Consider the following 27,207-nt stretch of genomic DNA (forward strand, 5'->3'; position numbering starts at 1 on the left):
CAGGGAGTAGTAAGGGAATACTGGCCTGACACTGTGTAACACTGCTGTAATAGAGATTATTGGGAACCAACTAAACATTTTAACTACAGCTAATCTCATCTGACAAACTGGTGTGGGTAAAAGATATTCATCACAGTCCTCCAATCAGACTGGCCAACAGTGAGAATTTTATCCAGGTTTTTTCAGACAGTGCCCTACTGAGATTTTGTACTCAGTGGTGTGTGAGTGATATCTCTCTGTAGTAGTTGTCTCCTTAATTCACACAGATTTGGAAGGAAAACTACTCCAAAACCATGGCCGATCAAGGAACTACATATACAGAGCCGATGGTGGACCAAGTGGACCATAATGACCCAGCTTCTAAAAACAAGTTCAAGGCAAACTTTAACAGGTTCAGGAAAAGCAATGTAGGGAAACGCTTTAAAAAGGTAAGACTTTGTGTGTTGCACATATTGAAGTTACTATGAAAATAAATTACCATTACAAAGATAAATGTTTTAAAAAAATAATATGACACACTAGCTGATCAGAGTTTACTGATGTTTAGTGAAGAAGAACATTAGTGTGCATGTAGACATTCAAACTGCTGGATTTTTTTTTTTTTTTATTCCTTTTTTTATTTCAATCATTTACATTCTCTTGTGTTATTAAAGGCACCATAGTAGTATACAGATAACAAGACTCCGACAAACCTTCTGTAGAAAGCACACCATCGCCATAGTAACTCCAGCTATCATATTCCCAGAAGAGTCATTAGGAGAAAATATCCTTGGAAAGTGTACTCTAAATATCAAGACATTTACTGTATATAAGATTACATCCAATTTAGCTGGGGAAAAGCCACTCATCAATGTATAGATATCCATGTATTAGATAGGGCTTTATCATAGTGACTTTACCAAGATCGCCAGTAAACAGGTTACTTTAAACATTTTCTTCGCGACTGAAGTAGATATAATTATGACTTGTATGTAAGTGTAGAACATCTTATTTAAATGAACCAGTATTATAAATCCCAGAGAAATTGATTTTGATTTTTGAGCAATAATGACTCCAGAATTAATGTGTCAATAAAGAAAAGCAATGGCAGAGATATCATGACTGTTGAAAAATTCATGGATGTGTTTAAAAATTTTGAAATAGATAATACAAGAAAAAAGGGAAAAAAAGGGGGAAAAAATCAAATTGTGTAAAGATTTCTGAAAGGTTTTAAGAAATTGGTCAGTAATTACACAGAAAGTATATGTCAGAGTTGTTACAACTGAGAAATGACTATCAGAACTTATCCAGCCAAAAATATGAATGAAACAGGGTATTTCAACAGAAAAGGAGAATCATTTGAATGTTTCAACATGAAAATGTGAATCAGTTAAGGATCAAGAATTGCAAAAAATGTGAATAGATAAATACAGAAAATTCTGTTACAATTCTCAACAGACAATGATACTTTTCATGGGGCAAATATTACTTAAACAATATCTGTAAAGTAAATGTTATCAGAACCAAGATCATTTGTACAAATATGACCACTGCCTGGATCTTAATATTTGACTACTGCCAGGATATTTGAACAAATATGTTACTTCAGACTGGATATTTAAACAAGTTTGTGATGACTGCCTGGATATTTAAATAAATAATGGAGCAAATGTTTGATATATACTACCGGAATAGTTGAACGAATATGTGATTACTATCTGGATATCTAAATATATGACTACTATCTAGATATTTGGACAAATGTGATTATTGCCTGGATATTTGAACAAATATGTGAATGCTGTGTATTTGAAAAAGGTATATCCTGCAAGGACATATAAAAAGATATGGACTACTCCCTGGATACTTGTCCAAAGACCACAACCAAGGAGAACAGACTGGCGTTTGGATATTAGAACAAATATGTGACTATTAACTGGATTAGGTTGTACTACCAGGATATTATGAATATTGCGAGTATCATGCAACATTGTGACCACCATCTTCTACTACGTGGAAGTTTTTCTTGGATACAAAACTTAATACTACCAGGATATTCCAACAGAAATGTGATTTCAACAGAAAAAGTAATCATCACAGGAATAATATAGTTGTTTTTTCTCTTCCTCCTAGATATTTATACAGAACATTTTCCAACTTCAAGACAGATTAGATATTAATTTATGATACATAAGGATAAGTTTAATTAGTGAAAAAGTATACATGTATGTTCTTTGATGTTCAACAAATAGTTTTGTTAATACCCCAGTTTATCCTTAATTAATGGTGGCCCTCATTGTCTTTTATTAGTTTTGACTTTTTCAACTTTACTTCATTAAAAATAAATGGCATGCAATTAACAGGAAGAGTTTCAAATTTGCCAAAACTGATCTTAGTCGACTAATTACTGGGAAAGAAGGTATCATTTAATCATGGTTCTGTCCATATATCTAACAGGATTTGACTCTTCTAGCACTGCAATAAAATCAAGAGGGTGCACTGAATTCATTTCTTGTCTACAAAATCTTGTGTAGTTTTTATTCAAATTTCATGAATCTCCACTGGTTTTATCATCATACTGAAGTTGTGCCCCTGCACTTGGTTGACACTGTATATGGAGCAATGCCAATTTTGTAAAACATCTTAACCTTAATCTTGAATTACAACAAACTCCTTCAGTTTCTTTGCGAGTTTCACATATACACGTGTATTTAATAACCATAATCTAAAATTGTGCATTTGATTGAGTTTTTATTGGAGTTATCTCCCTTCTGTATAATATTCAGGCAGTTTTGATGAAAGATGTTAAGACAAGTTTTTACTATACCAGTGTAAATAGTAATTTTACAATGCTGTTGTTACAGCTAGGATACCAGCACTGTGTAAAATATATCAAAATAAACTAATTAAAGTCACAGGCTTGAATAGTGTCAACTATGTGTTGACTAAATGGGCTGGTTAATTACAACTGATATATTTAGAAATTAATTGACAGAATTGTTTAGCTTAACTGTTATGGAGCACTACAACCAGTTTTGTTTGCGATGCCCCATTTAAATGTTGTACATCTTTCATCTTTTATACTAAAATACCATCTCCTCTGAAACCATTCATCGGAATTCAACCAAATTTTGATGGTAGCATCCTTAGTGTATTAAGATAAAACATGATAAAATAAAAAGGAAAATGCCTAACATTGCTACCGTTACAATGTGTATCCTCATAAACCTACTGGGCAGAAGTTAGCCTGTTAAGCCCCTTGTGCCTCTTGTTACAAGAGAATAGATAGCAGTAGTTAGTCTGTGATTAAAATCTAGTTTCAAAATTGTAAAAAAAATTCATAAATTTATGGCATGGAATTAAATATATCTATAAAAATAAGGGAAATATGATAGAGTTATAGGGCCATGTACTATCAAAGATGTTGGTATTTAGGAATCTCAAAAGTGGATACGTTGTCTGCATTTCATTCTATGCAGATATACAATTGTATATGAAAAAATCCCTGTGAACATGTTTTGTGGACTGGGCCTTTTGGGTGGGCAGCCAGGGTGGTATTAAGTGTATGGGAAAGCTTGTGTGTGTACTTGAATGTGGGAGGTTGTGAACAGGAAGTTGGACACATAGATGTCACTTCTTCATGTTTGTTTATGTTAAGTTATATAAACAGACTCGACGGCTGTACACATGGGACTATTTTTGTAACAATCAGTGTTAGCAATATTTAATGTTATTAATTCTTATTGAATTTTATTAGTGGGGTAGGTGAGTTGGTGAAAAGGAGACATCAATGTAGCTCAAGGTTTTATCATATATGTGCTAATTAACATATATACGGTCAAGCAAAGCATGCGGTCAATCAATACAAGACTAGAATTAGACTGGCATGTGTCTAGAATCTTAAAAAGAAGAAAGAAAAAACTTAAAATCTAGCCAGTTCCAAGTTTCAAATGAAGGGGAAATCAGTTAGAAGAATAGAGCTGGAGAATTCATTACAAAAACCAAGGGGCTTGTAATAATTTTAATTTTCTGCCCAAACCAAGAAATCAGCTTAAATGATTTTCACTTTGTCAAACACATAGAATGGATTCTGCTTTTCAAGCAGGTCCTATTAATACAATGCCTCCACATTATTGGCTTAAATATACATTTTTCAGTGATTGCATTGAGAAGATCTTTGTACAACATTATATAATCTGGCATTTTTTAGTTTTCTTTTATGTAGATCCAAGCGGACATAAAATTTGCATGATCTACATGAAACATTTGTGATCATAATTGTTTTTCTTTGTTCTGGACAACTATAGTTAAAAATCTGTGTTATATGTTTATCATGTTCTGTGATAAGCATGTGGCTGGTAATAAGTACACCCACTAGAGCTATCACTGTTAAGTGGTACTACCAACTAAATATTGTCCAGCAATAAGCCCGCCCCCTGACTTTGAGTCATTGTATTTGCCCCATGGACAAATAGATACAATAATTGTGACATGGAGGAATCCATCCACTGTGTTCATATTATGATATTTCTGTAACTTTTGAATGCTGTAATTATCTTTGTAAGGACACAAAAGGGAAAAACACAGGAACATTTTGAATTTGTTAGAAATAAAAATTATTGATGTCATTCCAGTGGAATAAAATGTAATTACCATCACTTTGATGGACTTTGATTTTTTATGACATTTCAGTTCAGTATCAGATGCTGACCTGAAAAGTCCTGAAGAGTAGCCTGAAAATATGAGCAGTACTTTATGGTCTCCTTATTTTTTTTTGATTTCAGAGAAAATGAAATCTTTTATGATCTGATTGTCCACATCAGTTATGTATGTAAATATAGATATGTCCTGTTAGAACTTTGCTTTCTAATTACTGCGGGTGTCTAATTTCTGTAATAGAGAACATACTTTAATTAAAATTGGAAATGTTATAGGTGACAATTGATTAAAATATATACGTAGGTGAGTGAGTGTAATAGCATTATGTATCCCATTATTTGGTGTAATCAGTGCATGCTTGGTTTTTGTAAGTTCACACATTATAAATACACAAAAGAGATGGTAAAGTGCAGCTAATAATCTATGTACTTTTAAGTAAAGCAATTTTATTTTTAAATTTTGACATTTTGGATTTGGTTTATTTAATAGCTAGAAAGTTCTGTCACCAATACAGACTTTTTATTTTCATAATTTTCCATAGTGGCGAAATCAGCTTCTGTCCTTGAATAATAAAATCATAAAGACGAAATATGCGTTATGAAATATTGAAGAAGCTAAAGATGATTTTCTTGTTTTTACCATTTTAACATTTAAGTTGTCAAAGAAATAGTAAAGAATATCAGTAGGTAAAAAACACTGAAAAGTCATTTGGCAAATTAGATTTGTTTCCTGACGAATGTAGGACAATCATTACTCCCTTGTAATCCATGGATTTCCTATGGAAAGTGTGACTTAGTGGCTCACAAACGCGCTGGAGTTCACAAAATACTGCAAATTCATTTCGGTTGTCAGTTTCACTTTAGTAAATGTAGTTTGTTTGGTGTAGCATTTGTCACGTTTGTTAGATTTCCCACAGGGATAGTGCTTCTCTAGTGCAATAGGTGTTTCCTTGATAAATCACTTGGATCTCTATGGATTCCAAACTAGCATATAAAATTAGAAACCTTCCAATATGTGTGTCATGGGATCTGTACTTTATAGTTGTAATCTTACTAAAAAAGGCGATTTATCAGAGTCATGGAGGAAGTGTGTTGAAATCTTAATAATGATAAATGCCTACAGTGGGAGAGAGCTAACATTTCTTTGCTTATTTTCAGATCTTTCTAAATGTACTAGAAGAGTAAACACAGGTAACAGGATTTTCTGCAATGTATCTAAATGAGCTAATCAGCTAGTCTGGTTTTACTTTATCTAATTCTAAATTAAGTTGATATGTGTTAATGTACCTGTGTCTTTTGTAAATAAGCACTTTAAAGATTGTTGAAATTGACATCGGGATTTATGTTCTTGTATTAAAAATGATTTTTGAATGGTTAAGGAAATGTCAGACTCAGAGTGATACTGGTGGCTGATAAGGAATAGGTTTTACACTATTTCTCACACTTTTATATAATTTAACACAATTAAAACACTTCAGAAGCCAATTCAGACACATTCTTTCTGTAAGAGTCATCGAGTGATGTATTGCCACCCAGAACTCATGCACATATACAATAAATTTTTATACATATCATAAACAGATTAGTTTACATGTTAAATAAAAAAAAAATCACTTTGTTATCATAAAATAGTGACATCAAATAATATGTAAGACATGAAAGTGTAATCAGGTGACATATACACACACTTACATTTGTATGTACACTTACATTTGTATGATCTAAATGAACACAGATTGTATGACTGATGTTAGATGTACATATGTATTCTAATTTCCTCTGTACTTTCAATCTGACACGATGGATTTTTATATCTTTAAAGATTACCTATCTGAAATGTTCTTGAGATACAAAATATTGTCTTTGAAACAAGGGTTATGTGTGCTACATAAAAATGTTAAATATTTGTAACAATGCCACTGGAATTCTTAGTCTTTATGCTACAGTCCATACACCCAGTTGAGCTGCAGGGTGTAAAAATTGTACCTACTTCTGCATTGCATGATTATAGGAGAATACTTAACTTGGGCTCTAACCATTTCTTGTTTTTATACATCATTTTTACCCATAACCTGATGCTTTCCCATGGCACTTTCTCACTTTTGGCCTTTTAATTTGAGTGTTCATCCCCGTGAGGAAGGCTTTGTTGAAGGATTCTGTCTTAAGGTCAAGAGGGGATAAGTGTATGACATTTTTTTGGTATGTTTTGTCCACAAGTTCTTTTATCATTTAATATTATTAGGTAGAAGTCAAAAATAATTTTGAATGATGGTCACATGGGGGACACTATTAAGTTACAAGATCTTAAAATCTTCTTCTTTAATACCAGAAAGTAAAGACTGATAGTTATATGGTGTTGGGTCCATTAGGCACCCAAGGAGGTGTGGTATTTAGTGTTCTCTAAGGAATTAACCTTAGCTTACATCTATGATACCTCACACAGAATGTTTGTGATTTGATAGAGTTAAGGATGTATGCTGCCTTACACAATACCTGTGATTTATGTTAGAAGTAAGGTTGTATGTTTCTTCATATGTGTGACAATTAATTGGATAAAAGATATTGTTTTACCTTACACAATATATATGTGATTTTTATTTTGAAGTATTTACACAGTGACTAACACCTCAGAAACCTTGAAGAATTCCATTGTAAGCATGATTACCTAGTATTGCTATGTCTCAAATTGTTTGTTTCTGTTATTCATGTTTGAGTGTTAATGGTTTCATGCTTTCTACATCAGGCAGGATCATGGGGGAAGGACAACCTACTACTTATCCTTACAATTGCTGGTGTTGTTATGGGTCTCATCCTTGGCTTCGCCCTTAGAGTTGTAGAACCTTCTGATCAAGCAAAGATGTTAATTGCATTCCCTGGAGACATCTTGATGCGGATGCTGAAAATGTTGATTCTTCCTCTCATCGTATCATGCATGATAACAGGTATGTAGTGGTATAAATAAGAAGGTGTCAACTGAATGTTTGTTTTATATAATGTTTTCACTTTACCCACAAAGCATTACTAAGACACTGATCCTGTTGTTGTCATAGTCCTTTACATGCAATCTTTTCTGGGTCCATCAAAGCATAGTTGGTTGAGCACTGCACACTCATACAGTCTAAGGTGAAGATGAAAAGTGTGTGGTATCCTTTTCTTAAGGCAATTTATATTTCTCATGAAATTGAGATCATGAATTTTCCAGTGCTGTCATTGATGAGTTACAGACTTTACCTCAATTTAGTGAGATAGCCATTACTATAGAGAGATTCTGCCTGAATATGACCCTGACTGTCCATGAGGTGATAAACCCATAGGCAAACATATTACCCTCACTGAACATCAGCTGGGAGGGACATTGCAGGCTATCCAAAGCAACTGGAGTTAAGTGTCATGTCCATTCCATGGATTTTACCATCATAGCACAGGATTGTTCTTGAACTTGGCTTCTTGCGAAACACAAACTGACCCAGGTAGCCATAGAATGACAAAACCTTAACAGCTCTATACATTATTAACTATAACACTGCTGTACAGAGCGAACATTGAAACATGCTGGAATAAAGTTCCTTGTAAAAGATATTGTTGATTACTTCAGATCCATGTCTGAATGGTCGTGAGTTTGATGAATACCATGTTTATTAGATTGCATATCAGGGCAGCAGTTAAAACCCCATAGCTTTCTTCCACCTTTATAGTCCTTCTTTTTATCACTCAAAACTACTGGTACATTAATATTTGATCACTGTTGATTCTCTTTACAGGATTAGCATCAATTGACGCCAAATCGAGTGGTCGTATGGGTCTGCGTGCCATTGTTTATTACTTTGGTACAACCTTCATCGCCATCATCCTAGGAATCATCTTGGTTGTGTCCATCCACCCAGGTGACAAGAACCTCATGCCTCCAGATGAAGGGGGACCCTCTAAGGGTGATGATAGAGTTAGCTCTCTTGATGCTTTCCTAGACTTGATCAGGTGAGATTTTCTTGTCAAGTATATTAGATTTGTTTAGCAATGAAGTTGTTCAGATTATGAGGCTTTGGGTTAAAACTTTCACTTTATTGTTAAAAGCTTTTAAACTTTAACAATTGTCAGATATATATCAAATGTCGACATAACAATCTAAGGTTATGTCTTTTATGTATTATTGATGTTATGACCTTTAACTTAACAACAGCAATGAATGAATGACAAATACTTTGACTTTTACTCTTCTACAGCGTGATGATTGGTTGATCTTTAACCTAACCACTGAGTGACTGTAGACTGACCTATAATGTGACGAAAAATGATGACTTTTAACCTTAACACAAAGTGATATTGATCGACCATTAACCTTAACACAAAGTGATATTGATCGACCATTAACCTTAACACAAAGTGGTATTGATTGACCATTAACCTTAACACAAAGTGATATTGATCGACCTTTAACTTTATAACAGTGTAATGATTGATTGACATTTAACTTTACTACATATTGATAATTGATTGATTTTTAACCTTACCACTGAGTAACTGAAGACTGACCTTTAACCTTACCACAAATTGTTGATAAAAGATGATTGACTGATCTTAACCTTATTACATAGTGATGATTGACCTTCAACCTAACAACATAGTGATGATTTACCTATAACCTAGCCACAGAGTGATGATTTACCTATAACCTAGCCACAGAGTGATGATTTACCTATAACATAGCCACAGAGTGATAATTTACCTATAACCTTATCACAGAGTGATGATTTACCTATAACCTTACCACAGAGTGATGGTTTACCTATAACCTAACCACAGAGTGATGATTTACCTATAACCTTACCACAGAGTGATGCTTTCCCTATAACCTTACCACAGAGAGATGATTTACCTATAACCTAACCACAGAGTGATGATTTACCTATAATCTAACCACAGAGTGAGCAATTGCCTATAACCTTACCACAGAGTGATGGTTTTCCTATAACCTTACCACAGAGTGATGATTTACCTATAACCTAACCACAGAGTGATGATTTACCTATAACCTTACCACAGAGTGATGATTTACCTATAATCTTACCACAGAGTGATGATTTACCTATAACCTTACCACAGAGTGATGATTTACCTATAACCTTACCACAGAGTGATGATTTACCCATACCCTGACCACAGAGTGATGATTTACCTATATCCTGACCACACAGTGATGATTTACCTATAACCTTACCACAGAGTGATGATTTACCTATAAATTTACCACACAGTGATGATTTACCTATAACCTTACCACAGAGTGATGATTTACCTATACCCTGACCACAGAGTGATGATTTACCTATATCCTGACCACACAGTGATGATTTACCTATATCCTGACCACAGAGTGATGATTTAACTATAATCTTACCACACAGTGATGATTTACCTATAACCTAACCACAGAGTGATGGTTTACCTATAACCTAACCACAGAGTGATGTTTTACCTATAACCTTACCACAGAGTGATGGTTTACCGATAACGTTACCACCAAAGAGTGATGATTTACCTATAATCTAACCACAGAGTGAGCAATTACCTATAACCTTACCACAGAGTGATGGTTTTCCTATAACCTTACCACCACAGAGTGATGATTTACCTATAACCTTACCACCACAGAGTGATGATTTACCTATAACCTTACCACCACAGAGTGATGATTTACCTATAACCTTACCACCACAGAGTGATGATTTACCTATAACCTTACCACAGAGTGATGATTTACCTATAACTTTACCACAGAGTGATGGTTTACCAATAACCTTACCACAGAGTGATGCTTTAGCTATAACCTTACCACAGAGTGATGATTTACCTATAACCTTACCACAGAGTGATGATTTACCTATAACCTTACCACAGAGTGATGATTTACCTATAACCTTACCACAGAGTGATGATTTACCTATAACCTTACCACAGAATGATAATTTACCTATAACCTAACCACAGAGTGATGCTTTACCTATAACCTTACCACAGAGTGATGATTTACCTATGACCTAACCACAGAGTGATGATTTACATATAACCTTACCACAGAGTGATGATTTACCTAACCCCTGACCACAGAGTGAGGATTTACCTATAACCTTACCACAGAGTGATGATTTACCTAAACCCTGACCACAGAGTGATGATTTACCTATAACCTTACCACAGAGTAATGGTTTACCTATAACTTAACCATAGAGTGATGATTTACCTATAACCTTACCACAGAGTGATGGTTTACCGATAACGTTACCACCACAAAGTGATGATTTACCTATAACCTAACCACAGAGTGAGCAATTACCTATAACCTTACCACAGAGTGATGGTTTACCTATAACCTTACCACCACAGAGTGATGATTTACCTATAACCTAACCACAGAGTGATGATTTACCTATAACCTAGCCACAGAGTGATAATTTACCTATAACCTTACCACAGAGTGATGATATACCTATAACCTAGCCACAGAGTGATGATTTACCTATAACCTAGCCACAGAGTGATGATTTACCTATAACCTAACCACAGAGTGATGCTTTACCTATAACCTTACCACAGAGTGATGATTTACCTATAACCTTACCACATAGTGATGATTTACCTATAAATTTACCACAGAATGATGCTTTACCTATAACCTTACCACAGAGTGATGATGTACCTATAACCTTACCACAGAGTGATGATTTACCTATAACCTAACCACAGAGTGATGATATACCTATATAACCTATTAACCACAGAGTGATGATTTACCTATAACCTTACCACAGAGTGATGATTTACCTATAACCTAACCACAGAGTGATGATATACCTATAACCTAACCACAGAGTGAGGATTTACCTATAACCTGACCACAGAGTTATGATTTACCTATAACCTTACCACACAGTGATGATTTACCTATAACCTTACCACAGAGTGATGGTTTACCTATAACCTAAACATAGAGTGATGATTTACCTATAACCTTACCACAGAGTGATGGTTTACCGATAACGTTACCACCACAGAGTGATGATTTAACTATAATCTTACCACAGAGTGATGATTTACCTATAACCTAACCACAGAGTGATGGTTTACCTATAACCTAACCACAGAGTGATGTTTTACCTATAACCTTACCACAGAGTGATGGTTTACCGATAACGTTACCACCAAAGAGTGATGATTTACCTATAATCTAACCACAGAGTGAGCAATTACCTATAACCTTACCACAGAGTGATGGTTTTCCTATGACCTTACCACCACAGAGTGATGATTTACCTATAACCTTACCACCACTGAGTGATGATTTACCTATAACCTTACCACCACAGAGTGATGATTTACCTATAACCTTACCACCACAGAGTGATGATTTACCTATAACCTAACCACAGAGTGATGATTTACCTATAACCTAGCCACAGAGTGATAATTTACCTATAACCTAGCCACAGAGTGATGATTTACCTATAACCTAACCACAGAGTGATGATTTACCTATAACTTTACCACAGAGTGATGATTTACCTATAACCTAACCACAGAGTGATGATTTACCTATAACCTTACCACAGAGTGATGATTTACCTATAACCTTACCACATAGTGATGATTTACCTATAAATTTACCATAGAATGATGCTTTACCTATAACCTTACCACAGAGTGATGCTTTACCTATAACCTTACCACAGAGTGATGATTTACCTATAACCTAACCACAGAGTGATGATATACCTATAACCTAATCACAGAGTGATGATTTCCCTATAACCTTACCACAGAGTGATGATTTACCTATAACCTTACCACAGAGTGATGATATACCTATAACCTAACCACAGAGTGAGGATTTACCTATAACCTGACCACAGAGTTATGATTTACCTATAACCTTACCACACAGTGATGATTTACCTATAACCTTACCACAGAGTGATGGTTTACCTATAACCTAAACATAGAGTGATGATTTACCTATAACCTTACCACAGAGTGATGATTTACCTATAACCTAACCACAGAGTGATGCTTTACCTATAACCTAACCACAGAGTGATGATTTCCCTATAACCTTACCACATAGTGATGATTTACCTATAAATTTACCACAGAATGATGCTTTACCTATAACCTTACCACAGAGTGATGATATACCTATAACCTAACCACAGAGTGATGATTTACCTATAACCTTACCACAGAGTGATGATATACCTATAACCTAACCACAGAGTGATGATATACCTATAACCTAATCACAGAGTGATGATTTACCTATAACCTAACCACAGAGTGATGATTTACCTATAACCTTACCACAGAGTGATGATTTACCTATAACCTAACCACAGAGTGATGATTTACCTATAACCTTACCACAGAGTGATGATATACCTATAACCTAACCACAGAGTGAGGATTTACCTATAACCTGACCACAGAGTGATGGTTTACCTATAACCTGACCACAGAGTGATGGTTTACCTAAAACTTAACCACAGAGTGATGATGTACCTATAACCTTACTACAGAGTGATGATTTACCTATAATTTTACCACATAGTTTTGATTGACCTTGATCATAACCACAATGCGATAACTGATATAGTGTTGATTGACCTTTAATCTTACCACATAGTGATGATTGGCCTTTAACCTAGCCACATTATAAAAGTTAGTTTCCTTTAACCTTACCACAAGGCATACTGATAGATATTGACTTCTAGTCCTGCCATAGAGATGATTGATTTGTTTTTTGATGCCAAATAATGACTAATCAACCATTAAAACTAATAGAGAATGGTGACAGGGTGACCTCAGTCTTAGCCATCACCTATAACTCTATCAAAGTGATTAAACATGTAGAGATTTCTTTTACGTACAAAAGATTTCATGCACTTCATTAGTTTGAGGGAATGATATATATATATAAACAAAAAACAAATTGCATGGTAAAGAATGATATCATTTGAATTCAGAATGTGTTACTTTCTATACATGTATCATATATTTCTATTTTTCATTTGCAGAAATGTTTTCCCTACCAATTTGATTCAGGCCAGCTTTGCTCACACTCGTACAAAATACATTGATGTGACCAAAAATGTGAATCAGTCTTTGCTCGTACGAACAGCAGATCTTGTTCAACTCAACATTTCAAAGGAGCATGTCAACAAAAGTTTGGCTATGTCTCTTAATGCAGCAATTGTAAATATCACCAACAAAAACATGTCTGAATATACTGAAGTAAAAGTGAAAATGTCCAAGGTTGTTGTAGAAAGGCAGCTACCCTTCAATGATGGCATCAACGTTCTAGGTGAGTAGGTCAAGGTCATTTTAAGTTAAAGGTCATCTAAATATATCTTATTTCATTAGTATAACTGTTCATTGTTTTTTAGATGATTTGAATTGAAATATAAAATTATGTATAACTTAAGTTATTGGAGAGTGTGTTGTTTTTCAGAATTGTTTTTTGAGAAATGTTTTTATTCTCACATTGAATATTTGATTAAAAAAAAATAAAGATTACAAAGGATGTGCATGTGATATCTAAGAGAAAAAATTATCTAAAATAACATGTATAATGTACAGAATAATATGAAAAAAGTAGAAAATAAAATCATGAAAACAATAATTCTGTTTGCATTGTATTTAAAAGTTGGTATTTTTTAATTTAGTGCCAAAAGTGTTAAGGTCTTGAATTTAGTTTTCTTAAAAAACTACGTCCATTGACGTAGACCATACACATATTAGATATGGGTATACTCTGTATTTTCAGGCATTATAACTTTCTGCACTGCGTTTGGTATGATGCTGAGCAAGATGGGCAAGCGTGCCAATTTAATGGTGGATTTCTTCCTTATCTTAAACGACATTATCATGCAGATGGTTGTACTAGTCATGTGGTAAGTTATCTCCCCTACCTTCATTTTACAATAGAGCTGCAAACGATTTTTTTAGTTAAATCTCGAAGGTAATCATGTTCTGGAGGAGAAAGTAGAAGGGGATTTAGTGTTAAACTGTTAAAGTAGGGAAAACAAAAAGCTGTTATTTGTTTTGACATGATATTCTACAGCTTTGTCTTTATAATCGATGCATGTTCTTTCAGCTGAGAGACAGAGATCAAATTTAACAGTATGTATAAGCTACTGTCCAACCCTGCCACTTTACTCACACATCTTCATATTTCGTAAATCTCAAACAAAATTCTCATAATTAAAATTTCTTAATGTACATGAGAAAAAACAGGCTTAATATATTCTAGCCAAGTACACTGACAGAAGTCCAACTTTCATGATACTGTACAGCTTTAACAAATGGGCTAAAAAGGCATGCTAATCTGTATAGACTTTTTGGAGTAGAAGAGATTGTATTTAACATGTTTAACTTAACACATTCAAGCAGTATTATTACCAGCCCACTCCTTTTAAAATTCTATAATACAAGTTACATTGTATATTTTTATCATAGACACAGATTTCCTTTGTTAGACTTTATCTTTTAAAGTGACTAAGGTTTAGCATTTATGATAAAGATGCTATTCATGGCAGGAAAATGTGTTTTATACAGTGGTTTCTTAACGGACCTGAGAGGAAGAATGTAGTTCAGTTAGTTACCTCCCATTATGTAACTTTTTCCAGAGTTTTACTCAATGATTTCATATACAACTGTATTCTACATGAAAGTTTTGGGCTTTAAAGTACTTTATATGCATTGTTGTTTCTGTGCTCAATATGAATTTCATTTGTTTTATTTTTAAGGTATATGTAATGCTTTTGCAACTGTATAAAAAACAAATGTTTTTTTCGAAGTACTTTGTATATTTTGGAAGTTGATAAGCCATTTCTAAATACTCTTTATGAAAAGTGCTTTATGTGGAATTCTTTGTTTGCAGGTACTCTCCGGTTGGTATCATGTTCCTCATCACTGGTAAAATCCTGTATATTGATGACCCGGGGGCAGTCGGGGCCAGACTGGGCATGTACATGGTGACTGTGCTGACTGGTCTGTTTATCCATGCTGTCATCTCACTGCCTCTTCTGTACTTCGCCGTGACCAGGAAGAACCCACTTAACTTATTCAAGGCTGTTTTACAGGCTTGGGTCACAGCTCTGGGTACCGCATCCAGGTCTGTCAGCAAGCATAGATCAATTAACAATATCTAACTAATTGTCTTCACCACAAAATAGACATGAATTCAAAACTATTGGATACAAACATGCTTTTATGTAGCAGTTTGGCACCAATTTCATAAATACTAGTTTTCATTTCAGTAATAATTACCATAACTTCAGTGTGCAAATACAGTACCTACACCCATCTTTGCAGCCCAAAAACAAAAGATTAAAAAATTCTGCTCTCCCTACAGTCCCATGAGCCATTATGACAGAGATATATAGTGATATCCCTTCCTCTTTCCTTTATGATGCCTCTGATGACTGATGTGTTTCAGATAAAATGAAAACCTTGTTACAATTTCATAAGTTGATACTAGATTTGAGAAGTTCTTGCTTGGGCAAAAGCCTGAGCGAGCTGGGTCCCGCCAATGGAGACTAGCCTCTCTCCTGTCTGGCCATGAGGAACCAATACATACTGGCTAGAAAGGTGCTTGAATTTATACATGCCATGTTAATTAACTGATGAAGTACTAATACACATTAGCTAACAGGTAAACATGGATTGAAGTATACATGAGTTGTCAACAAGGTCTTGCACACATAAATGGCAATAGATTTGGCTCTTTACAACAAGATAAAGATACACTGACCATCATACAAACTGCTTAGATAAGCTTCAGGTAATGACTTATATAATCAGGGAATGAACTAATACATGAACATGTGTAGTAGATCAGTAACGACAGAATACCTCTGGTCACTGGTCATTACATAATTGTTCACAGTAGATGTCATTACTAAATTAACACAGGCAGATACATTGTAATGAAACATCTACCTTATGTCTAGCACTAACTTTTAATAGTTGACAGAGTTCTATCATTTTCTTGCCTTTCAGCCTCTCAGTTCTATCATTTTCTTGCCTTTCAGTCACTCAGTTCTATCATTTTCTTGCCTTTCAGCCTCTCAGTTCTATCATTTTCTTGCCTTTCAGCCACTCAGTTTTATCATTTTCTTGCCTATCAGCCACTCAGTTCTATCATTTTCTTGCCTTTCAGCCATTCAGTTCTATCATTTTCTTGCCTTTCAGCCTCTCAGTTCTATCATTTTCTTGCCTTTCAGCCACTCAGTTTTATCATTTTCTTGCCTATCAGCCACTCAGTTCTATCATTTTCTTGCCTTTCAGCCTCTCAGTTCTATCATTTTCTTGCCTTTCAGCCTCTCAGTTCTATCATTTTCATGCCTTTCAGCCACTCAGTTTTATCATTTTCTTGCCTATCAGCCACTCAGTTCTATCATTTTCTTGCCTTTCAGCCTCTCAGTTCTATCATTTTCTTGCCTTTCAGCCTCTCAGTTCTATCATTTTCTTGCCTTTCAGCCACTCAGTTTTATCATTTTCTTGCCTTTCAGTCACTTAATTCACTTCTGAGGCTTGCTTCGTTTGCTCAGTTTGCATTGTTTATGTCTATCTGCCCTGAATATTTATTTGGCTTGCTAATTTGTTTTTAGCGATTCACTTCCTCCATATCTCCGAGTGGTGTGCCTCATGGTCTGCCATTACGTTTTTACTGTCTCTTAGAGAACTACCATGTTGGACTCACTCCTTTGTACTCATTGTTTTTCTTTGTTTCTGTACTTGCCTTGAAGTTTTCACTTATTTTTTTTTTAAATCTTTCCATACTTATTTATATTCTCTACAACTTGTTGTTTGTAAGTGACAGGGTATGTCCCATGGGTGTTCCCATTTCTTTGGAGAGCGGAACTCTCATGACGCTTGTCCCCTCTTTTGTCCTTGCAGTGAGTCTACTTTGTATGAACTTTGCTGGCCCCTCTTACTGGCCCTTTTCCTTTTTCTGGGACTATTGGTCCCGACCAGGTGGAGAATATGGATTGTGAGGACACTGGTATGGCAGAGGAGGATGATATCATTGATCTCTGTCCTGGATGCTCGGAAATAGGTCCCAATCTTTCCGAATTCTGAGGTTGAGGCTCAGCATGTTTTGTCCAGGATGAGGCCCTTAGGACTGATGTTTCCTGGTTTTGCGGGCAGCCATTCAATCAGAGCGATCTTATCAATGTTGTGTTGACTAGACAAACGTTCCAGTTTTGAAAGTTCACCCAGTCAAAGAGAATTACATTTTCCAACTGGTGACAGCCCCCTTCTCGGGCCTTAGGCTTTTAAAAGAGGTTCTTCCTTCTGTACAGAAGGATATGAACGAGGACTCAGTTGCCTCAGCACTTTTGGTGAAGAGGTTTCAGGTGGACAAGGGCAGTACCTTGCAGGTGTTAAAAAGAAGACTAAACCTTCAGCTACCCAGTCTACTGCACTGCCAATGTTGATGCCTCGCTTCAAGGGCAAGAAAGGGAAAGGTAAAAAGTTAAGAACCGTTCTGGAGGCAAGAAGTAGGGTTCCTGACTCCTCCATCTCCTTGGCCACTTCAGATGCATGCTTGTCCTGGGGGACAGCGGTTGTCTCGCCTCAAACTCATGTCCTTCTCTTGCCGCATCTGGCTACTTATGTTTAGACAATTCTCCTGTATGGCAGGGTCTCGATCTACCTCATCCGGATCTTCCTGTGAGGGGGCATCTCTTTGCGTACCTTCCAGAATGGGTGGAAATCATGGAAGACACTCGGGCATTGTCTGTGATCAGGAGGGCCTAGGAATTCAACTTTTTCAGGATCCGCCCATAGCGTCTCAGCATATCTTTCCTCCTCTGGGGGATCCAGAAAAAGGCTCAGGTGCTCCAGGAGAAAGTAGGGACCATGCAAAAGGCACTGTCAAGGTGTTTCCTGTGGCCTCTACTCCAGAATGTTTCTGGTTTGGGAGATCATAGATCTAGGTGCCTTTAACAGGCATGTAGACTCTTCTCACTTTAAGATGGAGACTCCTTGGGGCATCATTGCCTCTATGAGGGACGGAATGTGGGCAACTTCGGTAGATCTGAAGGATGCCTATTTCCGCATCCCATCAAGAAGTAGTGGAAATAATGGAAGTTCCGTTTTACTTGCGATGGAAAGATCTTTCAGTTCTTGGCCATGTCATAAGGGCTCAGCACAGCACTTTTGGTTTTCACCAAGCTGTTGCAGGTGGTCATGGGATTCCTTCACTCTTGCGGAATAGATGTTCTTATCTATTTTGACGATTCCCTCATGCTTCACCTCATAAGGGACTTCCTTTTCCTTTGGAATCATTTCAACATGGTTCAGGGAATAGCCCTTCCACCTTTTGAGAGGTTTGAGAAGACCAGGTCTATTGCTCTGACCTTCCTCACTTGGTAGTGCATTCAGGTGTATTGGTTTCTCAGTTTCCTGGGTTAGCTCCACTGCCTTGAAGATGCCGTAGCCTTAGGGAGACTTCACATTAGACCTCTCCTGGCCAATAGGGTCCCTGCTTCCAGGGATTGAAAAGCATGGCTTCATCTCAACCAGTCGGTCAAGGAGTTAGCTCCATGTGATGGACCTTTCAGGAGAACATGCTTAGCTGCCTACTTTCTTTGGCTCCAGATCCAAAGGTTTGGGCCATGGATACTCTATCTGGACTGGACTGGGCAGGGGATCTTGTTCCCGTCTGTTTTTGCCCAACAGATAGGGTCATCAGGATATGTCTTCCCAGTCAGTTTCAAGGTGGGTTTGCCAGGTTATCAAGTATTCATACGAACATTCAGATGATCAGGCTCTTGTGAGATTGCAGGTACAGGATCTTGATGTTAGAGCCCTTGCTGCATCTTGGGCCCTTCTCAATGGGTCTTCCTTTAAGGAGGTCAAGTCCTCAGCATTTTGACGCGAGGGGAATATTTTCACAGATTCTATCTGAGGTCCTTGGCTTCTCATTCTGAGGGTCTGTACTCTCTTGGACCTCTAGTGGTGGCTCAGTCCAAGGCTGTATCTCTTTTATGTTTAGACTCTTTCATAGGGAGTTACTTTCCAATTTTATCTGGCGCTTTTTTGGGTGGTTCCTTTAACCTTTCCTCCATACCTGGAGTAGTCTCTGGGTTGTGTTGTGCTCAGATGGGCTGCCTGTCCTTGAAGTCTCCACCATGGTAAGGTAAATGCGCATAGTTATGGTAATTATTACATTTTTTCAAGATTTTTTTAAGAATAACCAATTTTCATGATACAACAATTAATGGGGAAGGGGGAATTTTTCAATGTTTTGTTTTTGGCTTCAAAGAAGAATGCAGTTAATGTATTTGCATACTAAATTCCGGCAAGTATTAAATCATGAAAATTGGTTTTACTTGTAAAAAAAAACTCAAATTTAACTCAATAAACAAAGATCAATTTGTGACTAAAATTATATGATTGAAATTGTGGTATGCGTGTAAGTGTTTTTAGAGCTATATCTTCCTAAATGATACATAATGTTGTTGTAACAGCTTCACTATCAACTTCAGTATCAACTTCAGAGATATAACCAGGTAGAGAGTTTTCACAACATACGCCAAACTCGGATGAGTCTAAACAAAAGAAATCCTTTCATTATGTAGACCAATTTTGTCCACTCATGGTCCATCAGGGCAATGAAACATGCTGTTAGAAGCCATAAAATACAAAAATGGTGGTTTGATGTATACACGCTGTAATTGTTCATTTCTAATGTCAAAATTATAGATAATATTATATAATAATACTATTGAAATAATTTCCATTCCCTATTAATAAATAATTTAGCCATATGAACGTATGTGCATTTGATTATAAAGTTTCCCATTCGACTATGATAGAGTTTGATCTTGTGATGTTTTTACCTCCCTTGTCTGTCTGTTCAGCTCTGCCACTCTGCCCGTCACGTTCCGTTGTCTAGAGGAGAATATGGGTATTGACAAACGTGTAACCCGCTTTGTGTTGCCCATTGGTGCTACAATCAATATGGATGGTACAGCCCTGTATGAAGCTGTTGCTCCAATTTTTATTGCTCAGATGAATGGTATTGAGCTTGGCATCGGCCAAATTGTGACCATCAGGTAAGATATTAATGTCTGTTATTCTGAAATGTAAATGTTTTTAAATCCATCTTTAAATTGTAATGTTATGTAAAACTTTGTCTGAAGGTTTTCATCATACATCAGATATTTATTGTGGATTTGTCAATATTACTATTTTCTATTCAAAACCTGCTTTATGAAAAATTGATCTAACAATTCGGAAATGGTGGAACATTATGAGTTAACGATGTTAGAAAAATATGACCTGTTTAAGTAGCCAGATTTTCCAGATTATATATTCCTGCTTTATTTCAGGCGAATTATACAGCCCATGAATGGCTTGTTAGTCCTTAAATATTACAATTTTGATTTCTGGTATTTTTGGACAATTATTTTGTTTTAAATTCATTTTTGTTTTTCTTCAATTAATTTTCCTTTTTTTTTATGAATTTACTTTTTTTTCTCAACTTACTGGGAAACACCATCATAGTGATTTTGTAATGTTCACTCTAAAAAAATTGAAGAGTTTAATTCTTTCGAAGTATATCCTATGAACTCATCTTGATTGCCTATCATAGAATTATCAAATCAAATGCTGAACTTTCCATCACTCTTAACGGTTGGTCATTGTAAAGTGTTTATTACCATATGTGTGATGTTTTCAGTCTGACAGCGACCTGTGCCAGTATAGGGGCAGCCAGTATACCAAGTGCTGGTCTAGTTACCATGCTTATGGTACTAACATCCGTTGGTCTGCCTACTGATGATATTTCTCTCATCCTGGCAGTAGACTGGTTTCTGTAAGTACCAACAGACGCACATTAATAATAGGAGTTAAGGAGACATATTTTGTAACTGATAGAAGTGTCTGTTTCACACAAGAGTTCCAGGAAATTTACTTTTTATGATTGATAATTTGGTCTTATTTGTTTTTATAACATTTTTAGCTCACCTGGCCCAAAGGACCAAGTGAGCTTATGCCATAGCGCGGCGTCCGTCGTCCGTCAACTTTTCATATAAACAACTTCTTCTGAAATACCAAAAGGCGTAGAGTTATCATATTTGGCTGGAAGGTTCCTCTGATGAAGTCCAACAAAGTGTGCATAAAGAAATGACCTTGACCCATATTCAAGATCACAGAGGTCAAATGTGTGTAAACCTTTAAACGACTTCTTCCAAAATATCGGAAGGCCTAGAATCATTATATTTGGCTGGAAGGTTCCTTTGATGAAGCCCAACAAATTCTGCAAAAAGAAATGACCTTGACCCATATTCAAGGTCACAGAGGTCAAATGAGTTAAAACATTTAAACGACTTTTTCCAAAATACCGGAAGGCCTAGAATCATTATATTATGCTACTATGTTCCTTTTATGGTGTCCTACAAAGTTTGCTTAAAGAATTACCCTGACCAATCTTCAAGGTCACAGGTGTCAAATGTGTTAAAATGTTTAAACAATTTCTTATGAAATATAGAAAAACCTAGAATGATTATATTTGGCCAGTATGTTCCTTTTATGAAGTCCAGGAAAGTTTGCAAAAAGGAAATGACCTCGCCCCATAGTCAAGGTCACAGGCGTCAAATGTGTTAAACCTTTAAATTTTCTGATGATCCAAAAAATCTGGGATAGTGATATTATTCCAAAATAGGTTCTCAATGATGCCCGGTAATATCTGAGAACAGAAATGACCTTGACCCATATTCAAGGTCACAACAGTCAAATGTGTTAAACCTTTGAACAACTTCTGATTAAGCTAAATGCTTAGGATCATAATATTTGTCCAAAAGGTTCCCTTAATGGTGCCCACATAGTGTGTGAAAAAACAGCTTGACCCATATTTAAGGTCATTGGGGTTTGGTAAAATAGTTAATCAACTTCTTCTGATTAACCAAAAACCGATCATATTTGGTCATTAAAGGCTTATATACATATGACTTATTTTGGACTACTAAGGGAAAGAACCCATATGGAGTAATTTGTCATATTGCTTTAAGCATCTACTGTAGAACATATGCACAGATATTGTACAGTTGTCATAAAGATCCAGGTGAGTGATACAGGCCCTCTGGGCCTCTTGTTTATAATATACAAAAGTTCTTCTCTACACTTATCGAATATAAAATGTGAAAAAAAAAATTATCCCAAGGGAGATAACTTTAAATATTTAATTTATTTTAAATTTATAAAAACTACAAGATATTTTGCAACTTTCATGGTCACTATGTTTGTCCAACTTAAACAATTATATGTTAATGTTAAGGTGTAAAAAAACAGAATACAGTAAGGGTCATTACAATGTGTAAAAGGTAGTGCTTTCCTTGTTTAAAGACAATGAAACGAGATTGTCAACACAAAATAGTAAGGAATAAACTTCTTGTAGGTGGGCTTATTCCAAGACAAGGGCTTACAGCTGGATTCTAACATAAGGTTATAAACATCTGCTGAGTTTTTAAGGATTTCTTGTTGTTAATTTGCAGGGATAGAATCAGAACATCCATCAACGTTCTTGGTGACAGTTACGGTGCAGCCATTGTAGCTCACCTCTCGCACAAAGAGCTGGCAGAACTAGATGAACAGGAAGCAGCTCTAGCTGTAGAGGGAGGAGAGGTCGAACTACAGGATCTAGAGGATGACAATACAATACATCCTCCCCCTAATGGACCTGCCACAGACAAGTCCATGTACCCAGAAGTCAGTTAATCACAAGGCAGCTAGGTGATATGGAAATATTGTAGTCATATTGTTGTCACTCAGTGTAACATTAAGTCATGGAGATTTAGCCTGATTGAGAAGCCAGGATTCTAGAAAGTATGTTGAAAGATGGTTTATATAGTCAAGGTAGACTTCTAAGATAGAAAATATGTATGATGTTAAACGAATGGTCATCATCAATTTGAAAATTATTTATTCTGTCAATCACAAATTATTATTTTGGAAGATTTATAATTCCAATCACTCAAAACTGGTCATACCTGAAACACTAACTTAGCTCTACGTTAGTTTCTAAGATACAGGCAATCATGGTCAAAATCTAGAACATTCTTTTCATAATCAAGGTTAATGATAACTCTACATCTCAGTCTGTGTTTGGTGCAAGTAATCATGTCATGATTTTGCTTCATATAAGGACTTGAAGAGTTGTCTTTCCTTAGTAGTTGAAGAGTTGTCATTCTTTGGTGAGGATGGAGTAGATAAGAAAGTTTTCTCTCTTGAAATGAAAAAGGCTTGTTTGATATCTTTCAGAGTGCAGAGTAAAAGCAAATATAAGTGAAAGAGAAAAAATACAATTGTACAGCTGGCTATGCTATTCTTTGGGTAGAAGTAGTTCTATATGGCCTTCTGGTATTTACTGACCCATTCGACTCGTTCCCAGAATCCTTGATCTCAGTCAGGTCCAATATCAATAAGTAAGATTGCTATAAAACAGAACAAAAATATTTCTATGCTATTCAATTGCTTTTCTAAAAAACCTGGATACATTTGTGGATTGTTAATTATGAAAGGATGCACTTGATAATCTCCTGATGCAATGTATACAAAAATTTTAAGTAAAAGGGAAATATATTGATTAGCAGGAAAATAATATCAAATATATCATCTTACTGCTAGAATTGTTCCTCTCTAGGTACACATGTACTGAGAAGTAGACCTGTTTCTAGGTACACATGTACTGAGAAGTAGACCTGTTTCTAGGTACACATGTACTGAGGAATAGACCTGTTTCTAGGTACACATGTACTAAGGAGTTGACCTGTTTCTAGGTACACATGTATTGAGGAGTAGACCTGTTCTAGGTACACATGTACTGAGGAACAGACCTGTTTCTAGGTACACATGTACTGAGAAATAGACCTGATTCTAGGTACACATGTACTGAGGAATAAACCAGTTTCTAGGTACACATGTACCCAGGAGTAGACCTGTTTCTAGGTACACATGTAATGAAGAATAGACCTGTTTCTAGGTACACATGTACTGAGGAGTAGATCTGTTTCTAGGTACACATGTACTGAGGAGTAGATCTGTTTTTAAGTATACATGTGCTCAGGAGTAGACCTGTTTCTAGGTATACATGTACCCAGGAGAAGATCTGTTTCTAGGTACACATGTACTGAGGAGACCCATTTCTAGGCACACTTGTACTGAGGAGGAGACCTGTTTATATGTACATTTGTGCTGAAGAGACACATTTATAGGTAAACTTGTACTGAGCAGAAGACCAATGTATAGGTAAACTTGTACTGAGAAGATCCATTTATAAGTACACATGTACTGGGGAGCAGACCTGTTTTTTAGGTACTAATGTACAATAGAGACTCATTTGTTGGTATGCTTGCACTGATATGTACATATATCTATAGATATATATGTACTGTTTAGATTAAAGTATACCCATAAATAAATGTCTTCTAATACTTTAAAGAATTAAAATTTATACATTTCAATTTAGGAAATTATAGCCAGCATTTTTACAGAAATCTTTTGTCCATGAAAAAACTCAAATAATTGTTGTTGTTGTCCATTATGTAGAACCTGCACAATTTTTGTTGCAATATGATAATACATTGTGTTAAGTGGAGACTTTCTTATTCAAAAAGAAAAGTATACATAAATATATGTACATACATCATATTTTGATTTTTTTTTTATTGCTCTATGAAACGCTTCATTATTGTAACTTAAGTTACTGTCAACATAAATTTTCCGTCTCACAATTTGTTTTCATGAGAAAATGTGAGACAGATAACTGTCTTATGCTTGAGGTCATAAAATACACATATGGTTCTTAAATGCCCAAGTGTCAAAGACAACAAAGGTTATCTTCCCTTATCATAGGACAAGAGAAACATGATTATGACAAAGAACAGATACAGAGATATTATCTCCCCTGTGAAAGGTCAAAAGAACCTTCGATATGTGACAGAGGGATGCATTTCCCTATCTTGGGAAGAGGAACATATCATGACAGTGAGGATAGGCAAACTTTATCCAGGCCAAAGGACCATTGATCTTCAGAAAGACTGGTTTTGCTCACTGTCAAGTGCCAAAAGGCTCTTAAAGAGAAGAAGAATATCTCAATCCATTCTCTTGGCTCATAGAATTTGCAGTAAGGAGAGATTATCTCCCTTTTTATATGGTTTACAAAATGACTTGTATTAGAATCCAGATCAGTTCCCTCCCCTTGCTATGACAAAGAGAAGGGAGAATCAAAAGTGTTTTATTCCCTGCAACAGATTTCTTGGAAAATATGTACTGTATAATGTATAATGATGTGAAAATCTCCGAAAAATAAGGACATCAGAATGCATGTATGAGATTTCTTGGGCCCTAGTAAGTCCATGCAAAACCTTCAGAATTTCATTTTTTGTGTGCAATCCAATTAAGCATTTTTTAAATGATGATGATGTCTATTTTTAGACACAGTTTCTTTTCAATTTTTGAAAAATGAATTTGAACACATTTTTTATAATAAGCAAGCAATTACACTTTTTTTATAAATTAAAAGTAAGGTGATGAGTTAAATGGTTTTACTTATCCTAGTTGTTTCATTCATTACTTATATTGTATATACATGTAGTAAATATGTATACATAAAAATCCTCTCGGTTGTGGCTATTGTAGTGATCAATCATCAACATTTGTTGTAATCATATATATATATATATTTCAATGGTTTTACCATAGGTAAATAGGTACATGTAAATATACATAAAAAACACATCTGTTGTTTTTTGTTTTCAAGAACCATACTGTTTACATTTACATAGGTACACAATGATAAATTTTAACAATTACTGGTTGTTTATGAAAATTTGTACAGAATTTTTTGAAACTTGCATTCAGATCTCCAGTTCCATTCACTATCAGATATTATCAGCTATAAACATAAAGGGAGCACCATTGAGATATCTGTTGTAAAGTATTAAAATCATATGTCAATCAGTGTAATACTTCAGGTGAATAGGATCACCACTATTCATACAACTCATGAAATTGACTTCCAAAGTCTTATACTAATTTGGTTTTTGTTGATATGTGACTGACGTTTAACCATACATGTCCCCTACACTTCTGATGTATTTTCATGTTTTTATGTAATTTCCATATATTACAAGCTAGTTTACAAATTAACTCCTAATTGGTGTATTTTAATATGTTTCATTTTGTTACTTCGCTGTTACTGGGGTAAAACTAGTAACAAGGCAGTGCATTAATCTCTATTGTAGCAGCATCCCACTTAATACTCAATACCTTTTACCATATCGTTTCATCAGGGTAAGGTTATGTAACAGGTTATATACTGTAAATCACTTACATTTGGCTTGAGATTTATTTTCATGATAACATGCAATGAAAGCCAGTCATGAATTCAAACCCCTATCGATTATCTGTACAGAAATAATTATTGATGACAGCCATGCTGATCCTATTAACAATGTTGTTATCTATATACCTAACAGCCATCATTCAAGAATTGAAAAACATTTCTAGA

General features: G+C 35.4%; 1 protein-coding gene across 1 annotated transcript; it reads left to right on the plus strand.

Annotated features, from left to right (window-relative positions):
• On the plus strand, positions 1 to 26,226 carry LOC132562119 (excitatory amino acid transporter 2-like). Its single transcript, XM_060226844.1, has 9 exons — positions 1 to 428; positions 7,381 to 7,579; positions 8,399 to 8,612; positions 13,700 to 13,986; positions 14,449 to 14,575; positions 15,565 to 15,798; positions 20,558 to 20,752; positions 21,379 to 21,513; positions 23,192 to 26,226. Exons 1-9 carry the CDS (start codon positions 294 to 296, stop codon positions 23,412 to 23,414), a joined length of 1,749 nt encoding a protein of 582 aa, XP_060082827.1. The 5' UTR covers positions 1 to 293; the 3' UTR covers positions 23,415 to 26,226.
• The last annotated feature ends 981 nt before the right edge of the window (positions 26,227 to 27,207 follow it).

The sequence above is a fragment of the Ylistrum balloti genome, unplaced genomic scaffold (genome assembly GCF_031769215.1).
Source record: "Ylistrum balloti isolate Yb309-2 unplaced genomic scaffold, AGI_CSIRO_Ybal_v1 Utg371348, whole genome shotgun sequence".
Classification (NCBI taxonomy): domain Eukaryota; kingdom Metazoa; phylum Mollusca; class Bivalvia; order Pectinida; family Pectinidae; genus Ylistrum; species Ylistrum balloti.

Coding starts and splice junctions, on each gene's coding strand:
- LOC132562119 (XM_060226844.1), top strand. CDS start 294: ATGGCCGATCAAGGAACTACATATACAGAGCCGATGGTGGACCAAGTG. Junction 20,753..21,378: donor GGCCAAATTGTGACCATCAG/GTAAGATATTAA, acceptor TGATGTTTTCAG/TCTGACAGCGACCTGTGCCA. Junction 21,514..23,191: donor CTGGCAGTAGACTGGTTTCT/GTAAGTACCAAC, acceptor GTTAATTTGCAG/GGATAGAATCAGAACATCCA.